Here is a 14,178-nt window from a genome sequence, read left to right as displayed (position 1 = left end):
TCAAGAAGCTGGGATTACAAGCATGTGCCACCACGCCCAGCTAATTTTTTGTATTTTTAGTAGAGATGGGGTTTTACCACGTTGGCCAGGCTGGTCTCAAACTCCTGACCTCAAGTGATCTCTCCGTCGCAGCCTCCCAAAGTGCTGGGGTTACAGGCATGAGCTACCACGCCCAGCCAAGACCTCAGGTTTTTGAATGAATGAATGTTGCCACATGTGCGCCATATTAAATGTGCACCAGAAGTAGAACAGCCAGGCATGGTAATACTGGTTGGTTCTCTTCTGGCAGGCCACATAATAGCAAATCTGCAATCACTGATTTCCAATGCCGCTTCATTGCAAGGAATTAGTATGATAAATGATTTAAAATCTAATGAGGTATTTCAGAGGTATGCTGAGATCGCACCAGAACGATGCGAAGCCAGATGGGAACAGCTGGTGCATTGCTTCTAGGTTAGCCTAGTTAATTGTCAAAAGTTACCTGTTTTCAAGGCTAGAGTACATTTTCAATAATGGTACTCCTGCCAGTCAAGGCTAAAGTCAAAACTAAATCAGCCAACTTATGTCCTATAGCAACGTAGCATTTCCTGCCCCAGCAACAGTGCCTAGAAAACCTGTGTCATAATAATGCTCAGTAGGTATTTGAATAAATGAGACTTTCTAACACTGCCATCAGATAATTCCTCTGAGCAGCAGAATAGCTGTCACAAAGCTCATAGATACCACAGGGAGTCCTCAGGGACAAACTTATTGTCTCTCTGGAAGATTTTGAAAATTGTGCCAGATTCAGTGGCTCATACCGGTAATCCCAGCACTTTGGAAGGCTGAGGCAGTAGGATCACTTGAGTCTAGGAGTTCAAAATCAGCCCGGGCAGCATAGTGAGACCCCGGCTCTACAATAAATTTAAAACCTAGCTGGGCATGGTGACATGCACCTGTAGTTCCAGCTACTTTGGAGGCTGAGGTGGGGTAATCACTTGAGCCCAGGAGGTCGAGGCTGCAGTGAGCTGTGATTATACCACTGCACTCCAGCCTGAGTGACAGAGCAAGACCCTGTCTCAAAAACAAAAACCTGACATTTGTTTTCTTAGTCCATAGAATTCTCAAATACAGATGATGTGGGGGTAGGAGGGTACACACAAAGGACAGAGGAGGGCAGTTGAAATCAGCTCACTGAGAGCTGCAAGAGGTGAGTTGATTTTCAATTTAAAAAATTTCTTCAGGCTGGGCATGGTGACTCCTGCCTGTAATCCTATAATAGCACTTTGGGAGGCCGAGGTGGGCAGATCACTTAAGCCTAGGAGTTCAAGACCAGCCTGGGCAACATGGCAAGACCTCGTTTCTACAAATTAAAAAATTACCTGAGCGTGGTGGTGTAGTCTCACCTACTTACGCTTGTAGTCCCAGCCACTCAGAAGGCTGAGGTAGGAGGATCACCTGAGCCTAGGGAGGTCGAGGCTGCAGTGAGCAGTGATCACGCCACTGCACTTCAGCCTGGACAACAAAATGAGACCAGTCTCAAAAAAACAATTTTTTTTGGTCATAGAAAAACACACATAATCTGGTACCATTCCAAATAGAAGCAAGCAATTTCCTTCTATAGCACAAGGCAGCAATTGAAATATTTGATGTTTGTGATGACGCTGGGTCATCAAAAGGTTTAGCTGTGTTAGTAATACTGTATTTAATTTTGAAAAGGAGATACAGAAAATATATTTAATTGAGCTCATCAACTTACTGTTCACCGGAGAGGTTGGAAAAGAAACCTTAGGTCACTGAAAAGTAGAAACTTTCAGCTCCATAAAAGGTATCCATCATCTATCAAAAACCAACAACACATATAAAAATGTAAAACATTAAAATGATAAAACAGAATAAAATAAGGATTGCCACCATCACTTGTGTTCTGGAAGATTGTTCTGGATATTTAAGCTAATGCAATAATTCAGGAAAAAGAAACAGGTGATACAAATATTTGAAAGGACCAAAGCTGCTGTTATTACAGATGGCTTAGCCAGAAAATTCTAGAAATCGGCCAGACACGGTGCCTCACACCCGTAATCCCAGCATTTTGGGAGGCCAAGGTGGGCAGATCACCTGAGGTCGGGAGTTCGCGACCAGCCCAACCAACATGGTGAAACTCTGTCTCTACTAAAAATACAAAATTAGCGGGGGCGTGGTGGCTCATGCCTGTAGTCCCAGCTACTTGGGAGGCCGAGGCAGGAGAATCGCTTGAACCCAGGCGGTGGAGGTCGTAGTGAACCAAGATCATGCCATTGCACTCCAGCCTGGGCAACAAGAGTGAAACTCTGTCTCAAAAAAAGAAAAGAAAAGAAGAGAAAAAAGAAAATTCTAGAAATCAACTAACATCAGTAGGGTGGTCAAATACATGTAGACCCAAAAGGCTTGTGAAAAACAGTCACTTCCATAACTCCCCATGTTTCTCCTCAGAGACAGCTACTCTGGCTTTACCTGTATCTGTAGTTATAAATAATATGTGAGCTGCCATCTTTTGATTCAGTTCTACATGTTAACTAGTCGCCTCTCGTTACCTTCTCTCTTAGCTTGGGCTGCCATAACAAAATACCATAGACTGGGTGGCTTAAACAACAGGAATTTATTTCTAATAGTGCTATAGACAAAGTCCAAGATTAAGGTGACAACAGGTAGGTGTCTGGTGAGGGCTCTCTCCTTTGGTTGCAGACAGCCACCTTCTTGCTGTGTCTTTACATGGCCATTCTCTGGTGCATATCAGTGGAGAAAACATGAGAGGAAGCTCTCTGGTGTCCCTTTTTATAAGGGCACTAATCTCATCATGAGAGGTTTAGACTGCATCTAAACCTTATTACCTACGAAAGGCCCTACCTCCTGATACCATCACGCTGGGATTTAGGGTTCAACATATGAATTTGGGAAGCACACATTTGATCTGTGGCACCATCTACATGCTTGAAGCGTCTTTTCTCCATGTTATAATTCCTTTTTTCTTCTTCTTCTTCTTTTTTGAGACAGGGTCTCACTCTGTCATCCAAGCTAGAATGCAGTGGCACAATCACAGCTCATTGCAGCCTCAACCTCCTGGGCTCAAGCAATCCTGTCACCTCAGGCTCCTGAGTAGCTGGGACTGTAGGCATGCACCACCATGCCTGGCTTGCTTGCTTGCTTATTTACTTAATGTAGAGACAGAGTCTTCCTATGTTGCCCAGACTGGTCTTGAACTCCTGGGCTCAAGCAATCCTCCCACCTCAGCCACCCAAAGTGCTGGGATTCCAAGGTATGAGCCACTGTTCTCAGCCTATTAGTTTATGATTTAAGTCAATATTCTGTGTTTATTATCCTTATGTAAATATTATTTAGAGCTGAGTATCATAGTGAACAGTGATTTTGTTTTTGCTAAAGTTAATAATAGAGTGGGTTTGTTTTGTTTTCTTTAGTTTTTTTGGTCGTTTTTTTGTTTAGTTTTTTTTGTTTTGTTTTGTTTTGTTTTTTGGTGTTTGTTCTCTCTATTTATAGAGACTCTGGTTCTAGAAACAGCTCGCCTGCAGCTGGCTGGCTGGACCAGCACACACTGACGCTGACGGGGCTAGACTATTTACAGGCCCATTGTGGGCTGTACTTTGGCCACCTCCCAGCATAGCACTAAGCTGTGACAATAAAATAAGTTAGGTCCAGCAGGGCAGGGCTTGGAGGAGGCAGGGACAGGGGCTTTACACACACGTGCTGGGGGGCCCAGGGCCTCAGTACTCTCAAGGACCCAGCTTTGTAGTTAATTTTGTCTCACATTTTTTCCAATTGCCTCTCAGTGAAGTTTCCCACAAGGCCAATCACGTCACATAATCAGAGTTCCCATTTTTATCTTGGATGTATTTCTCTTGGGGTCCTCCCTTCACTGTCATCTGTGGAATTCCTTTTGCCTTTCTGTTAGGTTGAATTTCTTGTTTTCTTATCTTCCTTATTGTCCTCTTTCTTGCTTTCCTCCCTCATTGTGATGGAGCAAGTTCCCTAATAGCTTCAATCAATAAAAAGGGAGGAAAATGACATCAGGCATGGTGATGAGAGCCTTTAACGTGGCGTGGCTGTCTTTCGAGTCACTCTGCTCCAATCTGGTTACCTTCTATGTCTGAGGCACCTGTCATGCTTGGATTTCCCTTCATCCTGGGGATGATCTTCACCTCTCTCTGTAGTTCTCTTGTTGGTTTATTCCATGTTGCCTTTTTTAAAGTTTTATGCTCTCCTTTTGGTGAGTCATGTCCTTCAGTAGATTCCTAAGACAGAGTGCATGGAAGGTAAATTTTTCAGATATTACATGTATGAAAAAAATATATTCTCCACTTGCCCTTCATTGATCATTTTTGCCAGGTAATTTCTAGATCAAAAATAATTTTCTTTCAGTAATTTGAAATCATTGGTCATTGTCTTCTAACATTCTATTTACTTTTAGAAAAGGTTAAAAGCCATTCTTGTTTCCGCTTCTTTTGTTAGGCAGCCTATTTGTTCTCTGGTGGTTTAAAGAACCTTCTCTTTGTACCTGATGTTCTGAAATTTCATCATGTACCTTGATTTGGGTCTATTTCATCCACTATGCTGGGTACCTAGAGGAGTCCTTTTATATAGAAATTCACATCCATAAATTCTGAGTTTCCTTGAGTTATTTTTCTTCACTCTCTCTTCCTGGAACCTTTTTTTTTGTTTTGTTTTTTGTTTTTTTTTTTTTTTTGAGACAAGATCTGACTCTGATCTCAGCTCACTACAGCCTTGACCTCCTAGGCTCAAGCAATCCTCCTACATAAATCTCCCAAGTAGCTAGGACTACAGGCCTGTGCCATCACACCCAGCTAAATTTTTTTTTTTTTTTTTGATGGAGATGGAGTTTTGCCGTGTTGCCCAGGCTGGTTTTGAACTCCTGGGCTCAAGCAGTCCGTCCACCTCAGCCTCCCAAAGTGCTGGGATTACAGGTATGAGCCACCTCGCCTGGCCCCTGGAACTTATTAATCAGATGTTTGACCTTCTGAACCCATCCTCTAACTTTTTTACTTTATCTCACCTGTTTTTTAATTTTTCATTGTTATCTTTTCTAGGAAATTTTCTTGATTTTATCATGCAGCATTTCTATTGAGTTAATTTCTATTATTCTGTTTTTAATTTCAAAAACTATTTTTGTTTTAAAGGACTATTTTTGTGTCCTTCTTGCATCCTCCAGTTCCTTTTTCACTTCTGTAATATCTTTTCTCTCTAAGATTCTGATGATTTTGGGGATGGGAAATGTTTTCTTCTACCGCTTCAAAGGTACTTTCTTCCAGTTTATTTTTTGGTTTGTACTCTCTGCCCTGTTATATAGGCTTTGCTTTCTTCACAGATCCAATAATCTTGGTTATCTGCCTATGTTTCAAGAGTGCAAAGCTGTCTGGATGCTCTGAGCATGTAGATGGGGCTTATGAACCTTGAACTTCATTGAAGATTGACCTGGCTGGGCTGCGTGTTGAGGAATCCCCAAAGTCAGTATCTTTGTCTTTTTTCTTACGCTAATGAAGACCTGGCTGCCAGTATTCTTAGAACCAAGCAGAGGGAAAGGTTAGGGATTGGACAGATGAGGAAGTGTTCATACTGAATACTTAGTCATTTAAGCCCCTGGTTTTCACTATAATGTTCAAACCTTCAACTGTGTCCCTCAATCCAGAGACTATTTCGTTTTACCTTTTTTAGTGTTTCTCAATCAAAAGTAATTTTGCCTCCTAAAGAACATTTGCCTCCTAAAGATATTTTCGATTGCCATTAAGAGTGGGGAGGTGGAGCACAGCTGCTGGCATCAAGTAGGTAGAGGACAGAGAAGCTGCTATACACATCCTACAGTGCACAGGACAGCACTCCAGATCAATAATTTTATTGGCCCAGGCCAGGCGCAGTGGCTCACGCCTGTAATCCCAACACTTTGGGAGGCCAAGGCAGGCAGATCACTGGAGGCCAGGAGTTCTAGACCAGCCTGGCCAACATGGTGAAACCCCATCTCCACTAAAAATACAAAAATTAGCTGGGTGTGATCCCAACTTGTAATCCCAACTACTCAGGGGGCTGAGGCAGGAGAATCACTTGAACCTGGGAGGCGGAGGTTGCAGGGATCCAAGATTGTGCCACTGTACTCTAGCCTGAGCGACAGAGCAAGACTATGTCTCAAAAAAAAAAAGAATTTTATTGACGCAAAATGTCAATATGCCTGAGACTGAGGAATCCTAATCTAGAGAATAAACTTTTACACTAATGACAGAAGTGGGGCAATCAACCAGCAGCTTGCAGTAGAGCAAAGGGTAAGGACTTAGTGACTTTCAAACAGCTTCCCACCAATCCTCCTTATTTTAGCCGCTCCTCTCCCACCCCCAACCTTCGTTTTCTGTCCTAGAGCTACTGAGTCTTTTTAGACTTTGCAGTGAAGTTGGTTTGTTTCTTGACTTACCTGTTAACCACCTTAGAACTCGGCTTTCTCAGGGTCATTAAATCAGTTATCCATTGTTCATATGTGTTCTAAGCCTTTTTTTTTTTTTTTTTTTTTTTTTGAGACAGAGTCTCGCTGTCACCCAGGCTGGAGTGCAAGGGCGTGATCTTGGCTCACTACAACCTCCACCTCCCGGGTTCAAGTGATTCTTCTGCCTCAGCCTCCCAAGTAGCTGGGACTAGATAGAGGCATGTGCCACCATGCCCGGAAAATTTTTGTATTTTTAGTAGAGACGGGGTTTCACCATATTGACCAGGCTGGTCTCGAACTCCTGACCTCAGGTGATCCACCCACCTCGGCCTCCCAAAGTGCTGGGATTACAGGCGTGAGCCACCATGTCAGGCCTAATTTTTGTATTTTTAGTAGAGATGAGGTTTCACCATGTTGGCCAGGCTGGTCTCGAACTCCTGACCTCAGGTGATCCATTCGCCTCAGCCTCCCAAGGTACTGGGATTACAGGCATGAGCCACTGCACCTGGCTGTGTTCTAAGCTTCTAAAAATGTTACTGTTGTCTCTTTTCCTATTCAAGCCATCCTCTTGAAAATTTTAGAAGGGTTTTTGGAGGGAGCAAAATTAGGTGTTCAGTCTGATATACTTTCCAAGAATGCTAAAATACATGAAATACATGTTGAAGCTACAGTCATTGGCACTGACACAGCAGATGAACACGGGTGAATGGAATGGAATAAAGATTCCAGAAACTGCCACAATATATGGGAAGACACCGATAAGTGTCTATCTGCTAGAAAAAATAAAATTTGCCTTTATTTACCCCATATATAGAACTCAATGCTAGTTGGAGTAAAGATGTAAGCATATATACAAAACTATAAAAATATAGGAGAATGTTTTTGTAATCTTCTGTTGAGAATGACCTTGCTAAGAAGGTAAAAAATAAAAGAGTTAAAGAAAACCAATTATGTCAGCCAGGCATGGTGGTTCACAACTATAATCTCAGCACTTTGGGAGGCCATGGCAGGAGGATCACTTGAGCCCAGGAGTTCGAGACCAGCCTGGGCAACATAGCGAGACCTCATCTCTACAAAGAAATGAAAATCAGAAAGTTAACCAGGTGTGGTGCATTCCTGTAATCCCAGCTACTCAGGAGGCTGAGGTAGAAAGATCACGAGCCCAGGAGGTAGAGGTTGCAGTGACCCTTGATCATACCACTGCACTCCAGCCTGGGCAACAGAGTGAGACCCTGTCTCAAAAAAAAAAAATTATGTAAAAACTTAAAACTTCCATAGACAAAAGACTGTATGGCTTTGAAAAATAAAACTGGATCAGGAAAATGTTTGCCACATATATGGTTGGTTACCATCTCTCTTATGTAAAGATCTCTACAAATCAGAAAGTGACTTTTAAAAATCTATCAGGCCAGGCATAGTGGCTGGCCAGGTGCAGTGGCTCACACCTGTGATCCTAGTACTTTGGGAGGCTGAGGCAAGCAGATCACTTGAGGTCAGGAGTTTGAGACCAGCCCAGCCAACATGGTGAAATCCCGTCTCTACTAAAAATACAAAAAATTAGCCAGGCATGGTGGTGCACTCCTGTAATTACAGCTACTGGGGAGGCTACAGCATGAGAATTGCTTGAACCTGGGAGATGGAGGTTGCAGTGAGCCAGGATCACACCACTGCACTCCAGCCTGGGTGATGGAGTGAGACTGTCTAAAAAAAAAAACCACACACACACTGACAAAAAAAAAAAAAAAAGAAAAAGAAAAAGAAACTCTCAGGAAATAAGAGGAGAACTCTACATGGTTGATAGCATTATAAGCATTCAAAAAAAAATGCTCTACTGTCCTTGACACTGATGAAGAAAAATGCAAATTAAAGTAGAAACAAGATGCTATTCATCAGTGGTTCCTCATGTGTAGTCCCTGGGCCAGCAGCATCAGCATCACCTGAGAGCTTGTTAGAAATGCAAATTCTCAGATGCATCCTAGACCTGAATCACAGGCAAGTGGTAGGCCTAGCCATTTGTTTCAACAAGCCCTCCAGGTGATTCTGATGGTCAAATTTGAGACACCAGGAGAAAGAAGGAACTACCTTCGGTATTGCAGATGACTCCCTCACAGTATTTAGCAAGAGATGTCAGACATAAGACTGAGTACTATAGGATCCATTTATATGAAGATCAAAAGCAGAAATTAATCTAGGATGATAGAGATCAGGGCAATTGTCACCCTTAGAGGAGAGGAGTAACTAGAAATGGGGGTGAGGTTTTCAGGTGCTGGCAGTGTTGTGTCTCTTGATTTGGATGCTGGTTACACAGGTTCGTTCAGTTAGTGAAACTTCCCCAAGCTGTTCACTTAGGACTTGTATACTTTTCTTTATGCTATATTTCAATACAGCAGTGAAAGTTAAAACAGTGAGAGTTCTGTTTTTTAAAATCAGGTTTTTAGCCATTAAAACATAGAAATTTAGTCTGGTGAAGATGGAAAACATGCATATACTGATAATAGAGTAAACTCATACAAGCATTTTTTTTTTTTTCCTCTGGAGACAGAGTCTCGCTCTGTCGCCCAGACTGGAGTATAGTGGTGCAATCTCAGCTCACTGCAACCTCCACCTCCCCAGTTCAAGGTATTCTCCTGCCTCAGCCTCCCTAGTAGCTGGGATTACAGGCACGCACCACTACGCCCTGCTAATTTTTGTATTCTTAGTACAGATGGGGTTTTGCCATGTTAGCCAGACTGGTCTCAAGCTCCTGGCCTCAAGTGATCCACCTGCCTCAGCCGCCCAAAGTGCTGGGATTATAGGCGTGAGCCGCTGTGCCCAGTCAGTAAATTAGTACAAGCTTTTGCCGAACAATTTGGTAGTACCTCTAAAGCTTAAAATATGTATTCTAGAAATTTTCCTCCTAGACATCTCCTGGAATTCAGGTATACAAAGGCATAGGTTATAAAAATGTTTCTGGGTATTTTTGTACAAACATAAAGAAGACAACCTAAATTTCCATCAATGGGGAACTGGTTACATGAATTATGGAAGACTGAGCAACTGTTAAAATTGGCAGAGATGCGTGTGTAGTAGTGTGGAAGGTTGTCCTCTATGGTATTACTGACTGAAAGAAGCAAGTTATAGACTCCGTGAACAGAGTGATCCATATTTATACGGCAGAAAAAGAAAGATGTGCAGGCAATGGTTATAAATGCTAGGAAAGAGGCTAGAAAGGGTAAATACAAAATTGTTTATGTTGGTTTTTCTTGAATTTTTATAACTGGTGGATAGGAATGGGGTTGTCATTTCTTTATATACTTCTGTGTTGTTGTTGTTTTTTTTGAGACGGAGTCTCGCTCTGTCGCCCAGGCTGGAGTGCAGTGCAACAATCTCAGCTCACTGCAAGCTCCGCCTCCCGGGTTCATGCCATTCTCCTGCCTCAGCCTCCCAAGTAGCTGGGACTACAGGCACCCGCCACCATGCCCGGCTAGTTTTTTGTATTTTTAGTAGAGACAGGGTTTCACTGTGTTAGCCAGGATGGTCTTGATCTATTGACCTCGTGATCCGCCTGCCTCAGCCTCCCAAAGTGCCGGGATTACAGGCGTGAGCCACTGCACCCGGCCTACTTCTGTGTTTTTTATTTCATTTTATTTTATTTTATTTTATTTTATTTTATTTTATTTTATTTTTGAGATGGAGTCTCCCTCTGTCACCCAGGCTGGAGTGCAGTGGCGCAATCTCGGCTCACTGCAAACTCTGCCTCCTGGGTTCGAGCGATTCTCCTGCCTCAGCCTCCTGAGTAGCTGGGACTACAGGCACGCACCACCATGCCCAGCTAATTTTTGTATTTTTAGCAGAGACGGGGTTTTACCATGTTGGCCAGGATGGTTTCGATCTCTTGACCTCATGATCTGCCCACCTCAGTCTCCCAAAGTGCTGGGATTTACAGGCGTGAGCCACCGTGCTTGGCCCTGTGTTAATTTTTTACCTGCGTTTATCACTTTGAAAGGTTAGTTCTGCCATTAAAAAAAAAAAGTCTTAGCCTAAAAAAAAAACATGCTTATAATGCTTATCAGAGAAAACAAAAACAAACAGTATTTTTGTAGTCTAAGCAAATAAAGATTTAGGTTTAATCTTAAAGCAGAAGATGAGTCACAATTTTGAAGAGTGGTTTTTGTCAGTATTGGCTATGGTGGAGATAAAAGGTTTGCTTCTTGATATATTTCAGTTACCTAGGAAATTCACTTGGGTAGAACAATTCTTTTCTTGACAGAGACATTCTTTTTACTTTGTTTGCTTGTGAGGTCATGTGTCAAGTATTCCTGTTCTTTGAAAGACGGCTCAGTTAACAATATTGTGCCTTTGTGTAAAAGATGACCACAGCCAGCAAACTAGACAATGCAGCCCGGGACAGCAGGCTTCACTTGTGTTAATAATGAAAAACGTTTTTGCATTCAGAGCCAAGAGCTGTGAGTTGAGCCTGTTTAGCTGGATACAGACTTGTGATGGAAACTCTTAAGCCCTTGTGATCACACAGAGAGATACTATCAACACATCTACAGTGCCTCTTCACTCACTGTTATGTTTCCTATGTGAATCATCCACAAAGGGCCGTTCTGACCCCATCTCAATCAAGAAGCCTGAAATGTTTCAGACGCTGCCATGCCGGATTACATCTATTACCAGTCTTACTGATCCAACAGAATGTCAAACACATTGTATAGATTACCTGTCAGAATCAATTTGGGCCAAAAACCTCATTAGTGTGAGGCTTAGCGCTTTCTGGAATTATATCCCATTCTGTGTGTCTTCACTTTCAATAAGTGTTGTTGCCACAGATGTAAACACAAAAGCACATCTCCATTAAGCATCTTGTCTCTGGAATTCATATACTAATATCAAGCAGATAAAAGAATGTTGATGCTCAAATCTAAAGAGCAGAAACAGCAACATTTAGAGTCTTAGCTGCTCAGGGTGCACAGGCACCCAAACTGTAGCGGGAAAGTGGCTTCTCTCGGGAAGCGGTTTAACACGTCCCTTGGAAACCTGTCTGATGGCTTCAAGATCTTCACAGGCAGTCTTCCTTCTTAAAGAATGGCCTGAAGTCTTCTCTCTTCAACATCCACTTCTTCTAATCCCTGTTTGAAGGTCCCCAACTACCTCAAACTGAGTAGTTTGAAAATTTAACTCATGAACAATACTCCCTTAACCTGTTCCTCTTCCACTGTTCCAACAGAACAAGTCAAACCCTGATCTACTCCAGAAATCTTTCTAGAGACCTAGGGATCATTCCATTGTATCCTCTCCCTTCTCCTCCCCCAACCCCATATCTAATCCATTAAAGTCCCATCTGCTGAAATTTGTCATGAATTCACTCACTTCTTGATATTCACTGCCACCATATTGGTCTTAAAGACTTCATATTCTTCCTGCTTGGATTATTGCACGCTTTCTGAATTTGTCTCCACACCACTGCTCCCCCTTTCCCCTCCACATGTCCATTCTCTACCTGCAGCCAGAGTGGTTTTATAAAAAAATCTAGCCTAATCTTAACATTCTCTTGCTTAAAACTCTCCCACTGCCCTTTGGATAAAGCACAAAATCTGTAGGCCTCCTGGGCTCATATCATCTCACCTTCCCCAGGTCTCTAACATTTTGCACCAATATCCTAACTTACTACTTGTTCTTATAGGTTCTAGAAGGTAGCAGAGCCCTTCCCACCTTCAGACCTTTGCCAACACTGTGCCCTCTGCCTATAACGTTGCCTTCCCGCTTCTGTCTCGCCAGTGCTTTCAGCCTTCAGGTTATTCTTCAGCCTGGACTTCTCCGATGCTTCCTGTGCCTGCCAGCAAGGTCATTTCCCCCATCACAGACCCTTATCATACCCTTTACCTTCTTCATAACATTTGCCACAGTTGTAATCTGTCAGGTATTTCCCTCCACTAGACTTTAGTTCTCTACAAGCAGGATCTGTACAATTTGTATACCACTGTCCTTGGAGCCTGACAGCAGGAAGCCCAGATATTGTAGGTGCTCCTGTGTTAAACAAATAAAGGAAATCTGTCTTCCAAGCCTGGTGATTAGAGTTACTTTAGTATTTTGTTTCATATACCACAAAGAAAGCTAAACCAGAAATGAAATTCTTTGTCCTGAGTCACACACAGCAAGCCAGGACTTGCAGGGCTAGAACCCACCCTGGACTCTTGTTACTGTGTCCTGGGCATGTGGTTCACATCTCAACTTTTTGGGACTTAGGAATAAAGTCCACTTGGAAGGTGCTAGAATGTGAGTGCATACCTTGCTCTAGCCTTCCTTTGTCCAGGACTTAAGACACCTACAGTTTAGGTCAGTTTCCTTTTCCTTGATGAAGCCTTCCTTTAGTCAGTGAGTGGTGTTAATTTGTTTGGGTATGGTCTTCCTCATCAGCAGCTGGATGACTATTGCTGGGGTAAATGCACAACGTGTGGTAAAATACTGAGCGTCTGCATCTGGACTGGGCTGTTGCTCACTCTCTCTTCTGAAAGCTGTCTCAGACCACATGTTACTGGCCATCTGTGAGAACAGCAGGGAATGCCCAGAGGTTCGTCCCTTGAAAGCAGATCAGCTCCAGGGACCACCTCCAAGTGCACCTGCAGTCTTGTTTCCTTGGCACGTATCAGCCTGGGAGCAAATTCCAGCCTTGGATGTTGTTTTTCACCAAGTGGTGTTTTAAAACCCCTGATTAGTGCTAATATTTAAAATCGAGATTATTATGTACAAGCTTGAGTTTCTGTGTTCTCCTGGGGTGGAGGAGACCTGGCAAAACCAGCCCACAACTATCAGCTAGGGCTGAATTTTAAGAGAACCCCCTAAAACAAGACATTATTGATCCCTGCCTGGACTGCCATGGTTACCTTCCTGGCATTTGTAGGCACATGAGTTTGCAAACCCTGTAATATTTTTAAGTCACGGCAGGGGAAGGTGGGGGTATATGCATGAAAGTTGTAATTGACTTAGCTGGGCGTGGTTCTGCACGCCTGTAATCCCAGCTACTCGGGAGGCTAAGGAAGGAGAACCCCTTGAACCCAGGAGGTAGAGGTTGCAGTGAGCCGAGATCGCACCACTGCACTCCAGCCTGGGTGACGGAAGCAAGACTCCATCTCAAATACATCAATAAATAAATAAGTTGTAATTGACATTCTGTATAATTTTTTTTTTCTGTGTCCCCACTTCCTTCTTTTTCTTTATCTTCTACTTTCCCTTCCTCTCTCCACTGCTTCTACCACTTTACAGGTTCTGGGGCTGCTGGTATGGACGCTTATCGCTGGAACTGAGTACTTCCGGGTCCCCGCATTTGGCTGGGTCATGTTTGTAGCTGTATTTTACTGGGTCCTCACCGTCTTCTTCCTCATTGTCTACATAACAATGACCTACACCAGGATTCCCCAGGTGCCCTGGACAACAGTGGTAAGGAAGCTGTGGGTGGTGGTCTTGTCCAGTGCCTGCTCGGTAGGATGGCATTAGTCCTCCACTAGTCAATCCAAGACTGTCTCTCTGCCCAAAAAAGGTGGGCCATACCATGGAGAACCCGACACAGCAGACAATCTCAACATCCTCTAAGTGCCTCTCAAGTGGCTTACAGCTGGGTGTGAAACTGGGCACATCAGAAGGTCCAGAAATTCCTTTCAGGCAGAATTGCAAACCAATTCTCAGAAGACTGAATCAAGAAAAGCCAGGTTCTCTCATGTAGACTCTCATTTTATTAT

General features: G+C 43.1%; 1 protein-coding gene across 3 annotated transcripts in view; it reads left to right on the top strand.

Annotated features, from left to right (window-relative positions):
• The window catches only part of CMTM8 (CKLF like MARVEL transmembrane domain containing 8), a 133,864-nt gene that overhangs the window by 104,268 nt on the left and 15,418 nt on the right, over nucleotides 1–14,178 (top strand). For 2 of the 3 annotated variants that reach the window (XM_077991362.1, XM_001097523.5), the window contains exon 3: nucleotides 13,706–13,879. The exons of the other annotated variant lie outside the window; for it this stretch is intronic. In XM_077991362.1, the coding sequence (XP_077847488.1) occupies nucleotides 13,706–13,879 (174 nt within the window). The remainder of the gene's footprint in view (nucleotides 1–13,705; nucleotides 13,880–14,178) is intronic. 3 annotated transcript variants of the gene reach the window in all.

The sequence above is a fragment of the Macaca mulatta genome, chromosome 2 (genome assembly GCF_049350105.2).
Source record: "Macaca mulatta isolate MMU2019108-1 chromosome 2, T2T-MMU8v2.0, whole genome shotgun sequence".
NCBI lineage: Eukaryota > Metazoa > Chordata > Mammalia > Primates > Cercopithecidae > Macaca > Macaca mulatta.
Note: the sequence above shows the minus strand (reverse complement) of the source record. Positions and strands in the feature narration are given on the sequence as shown.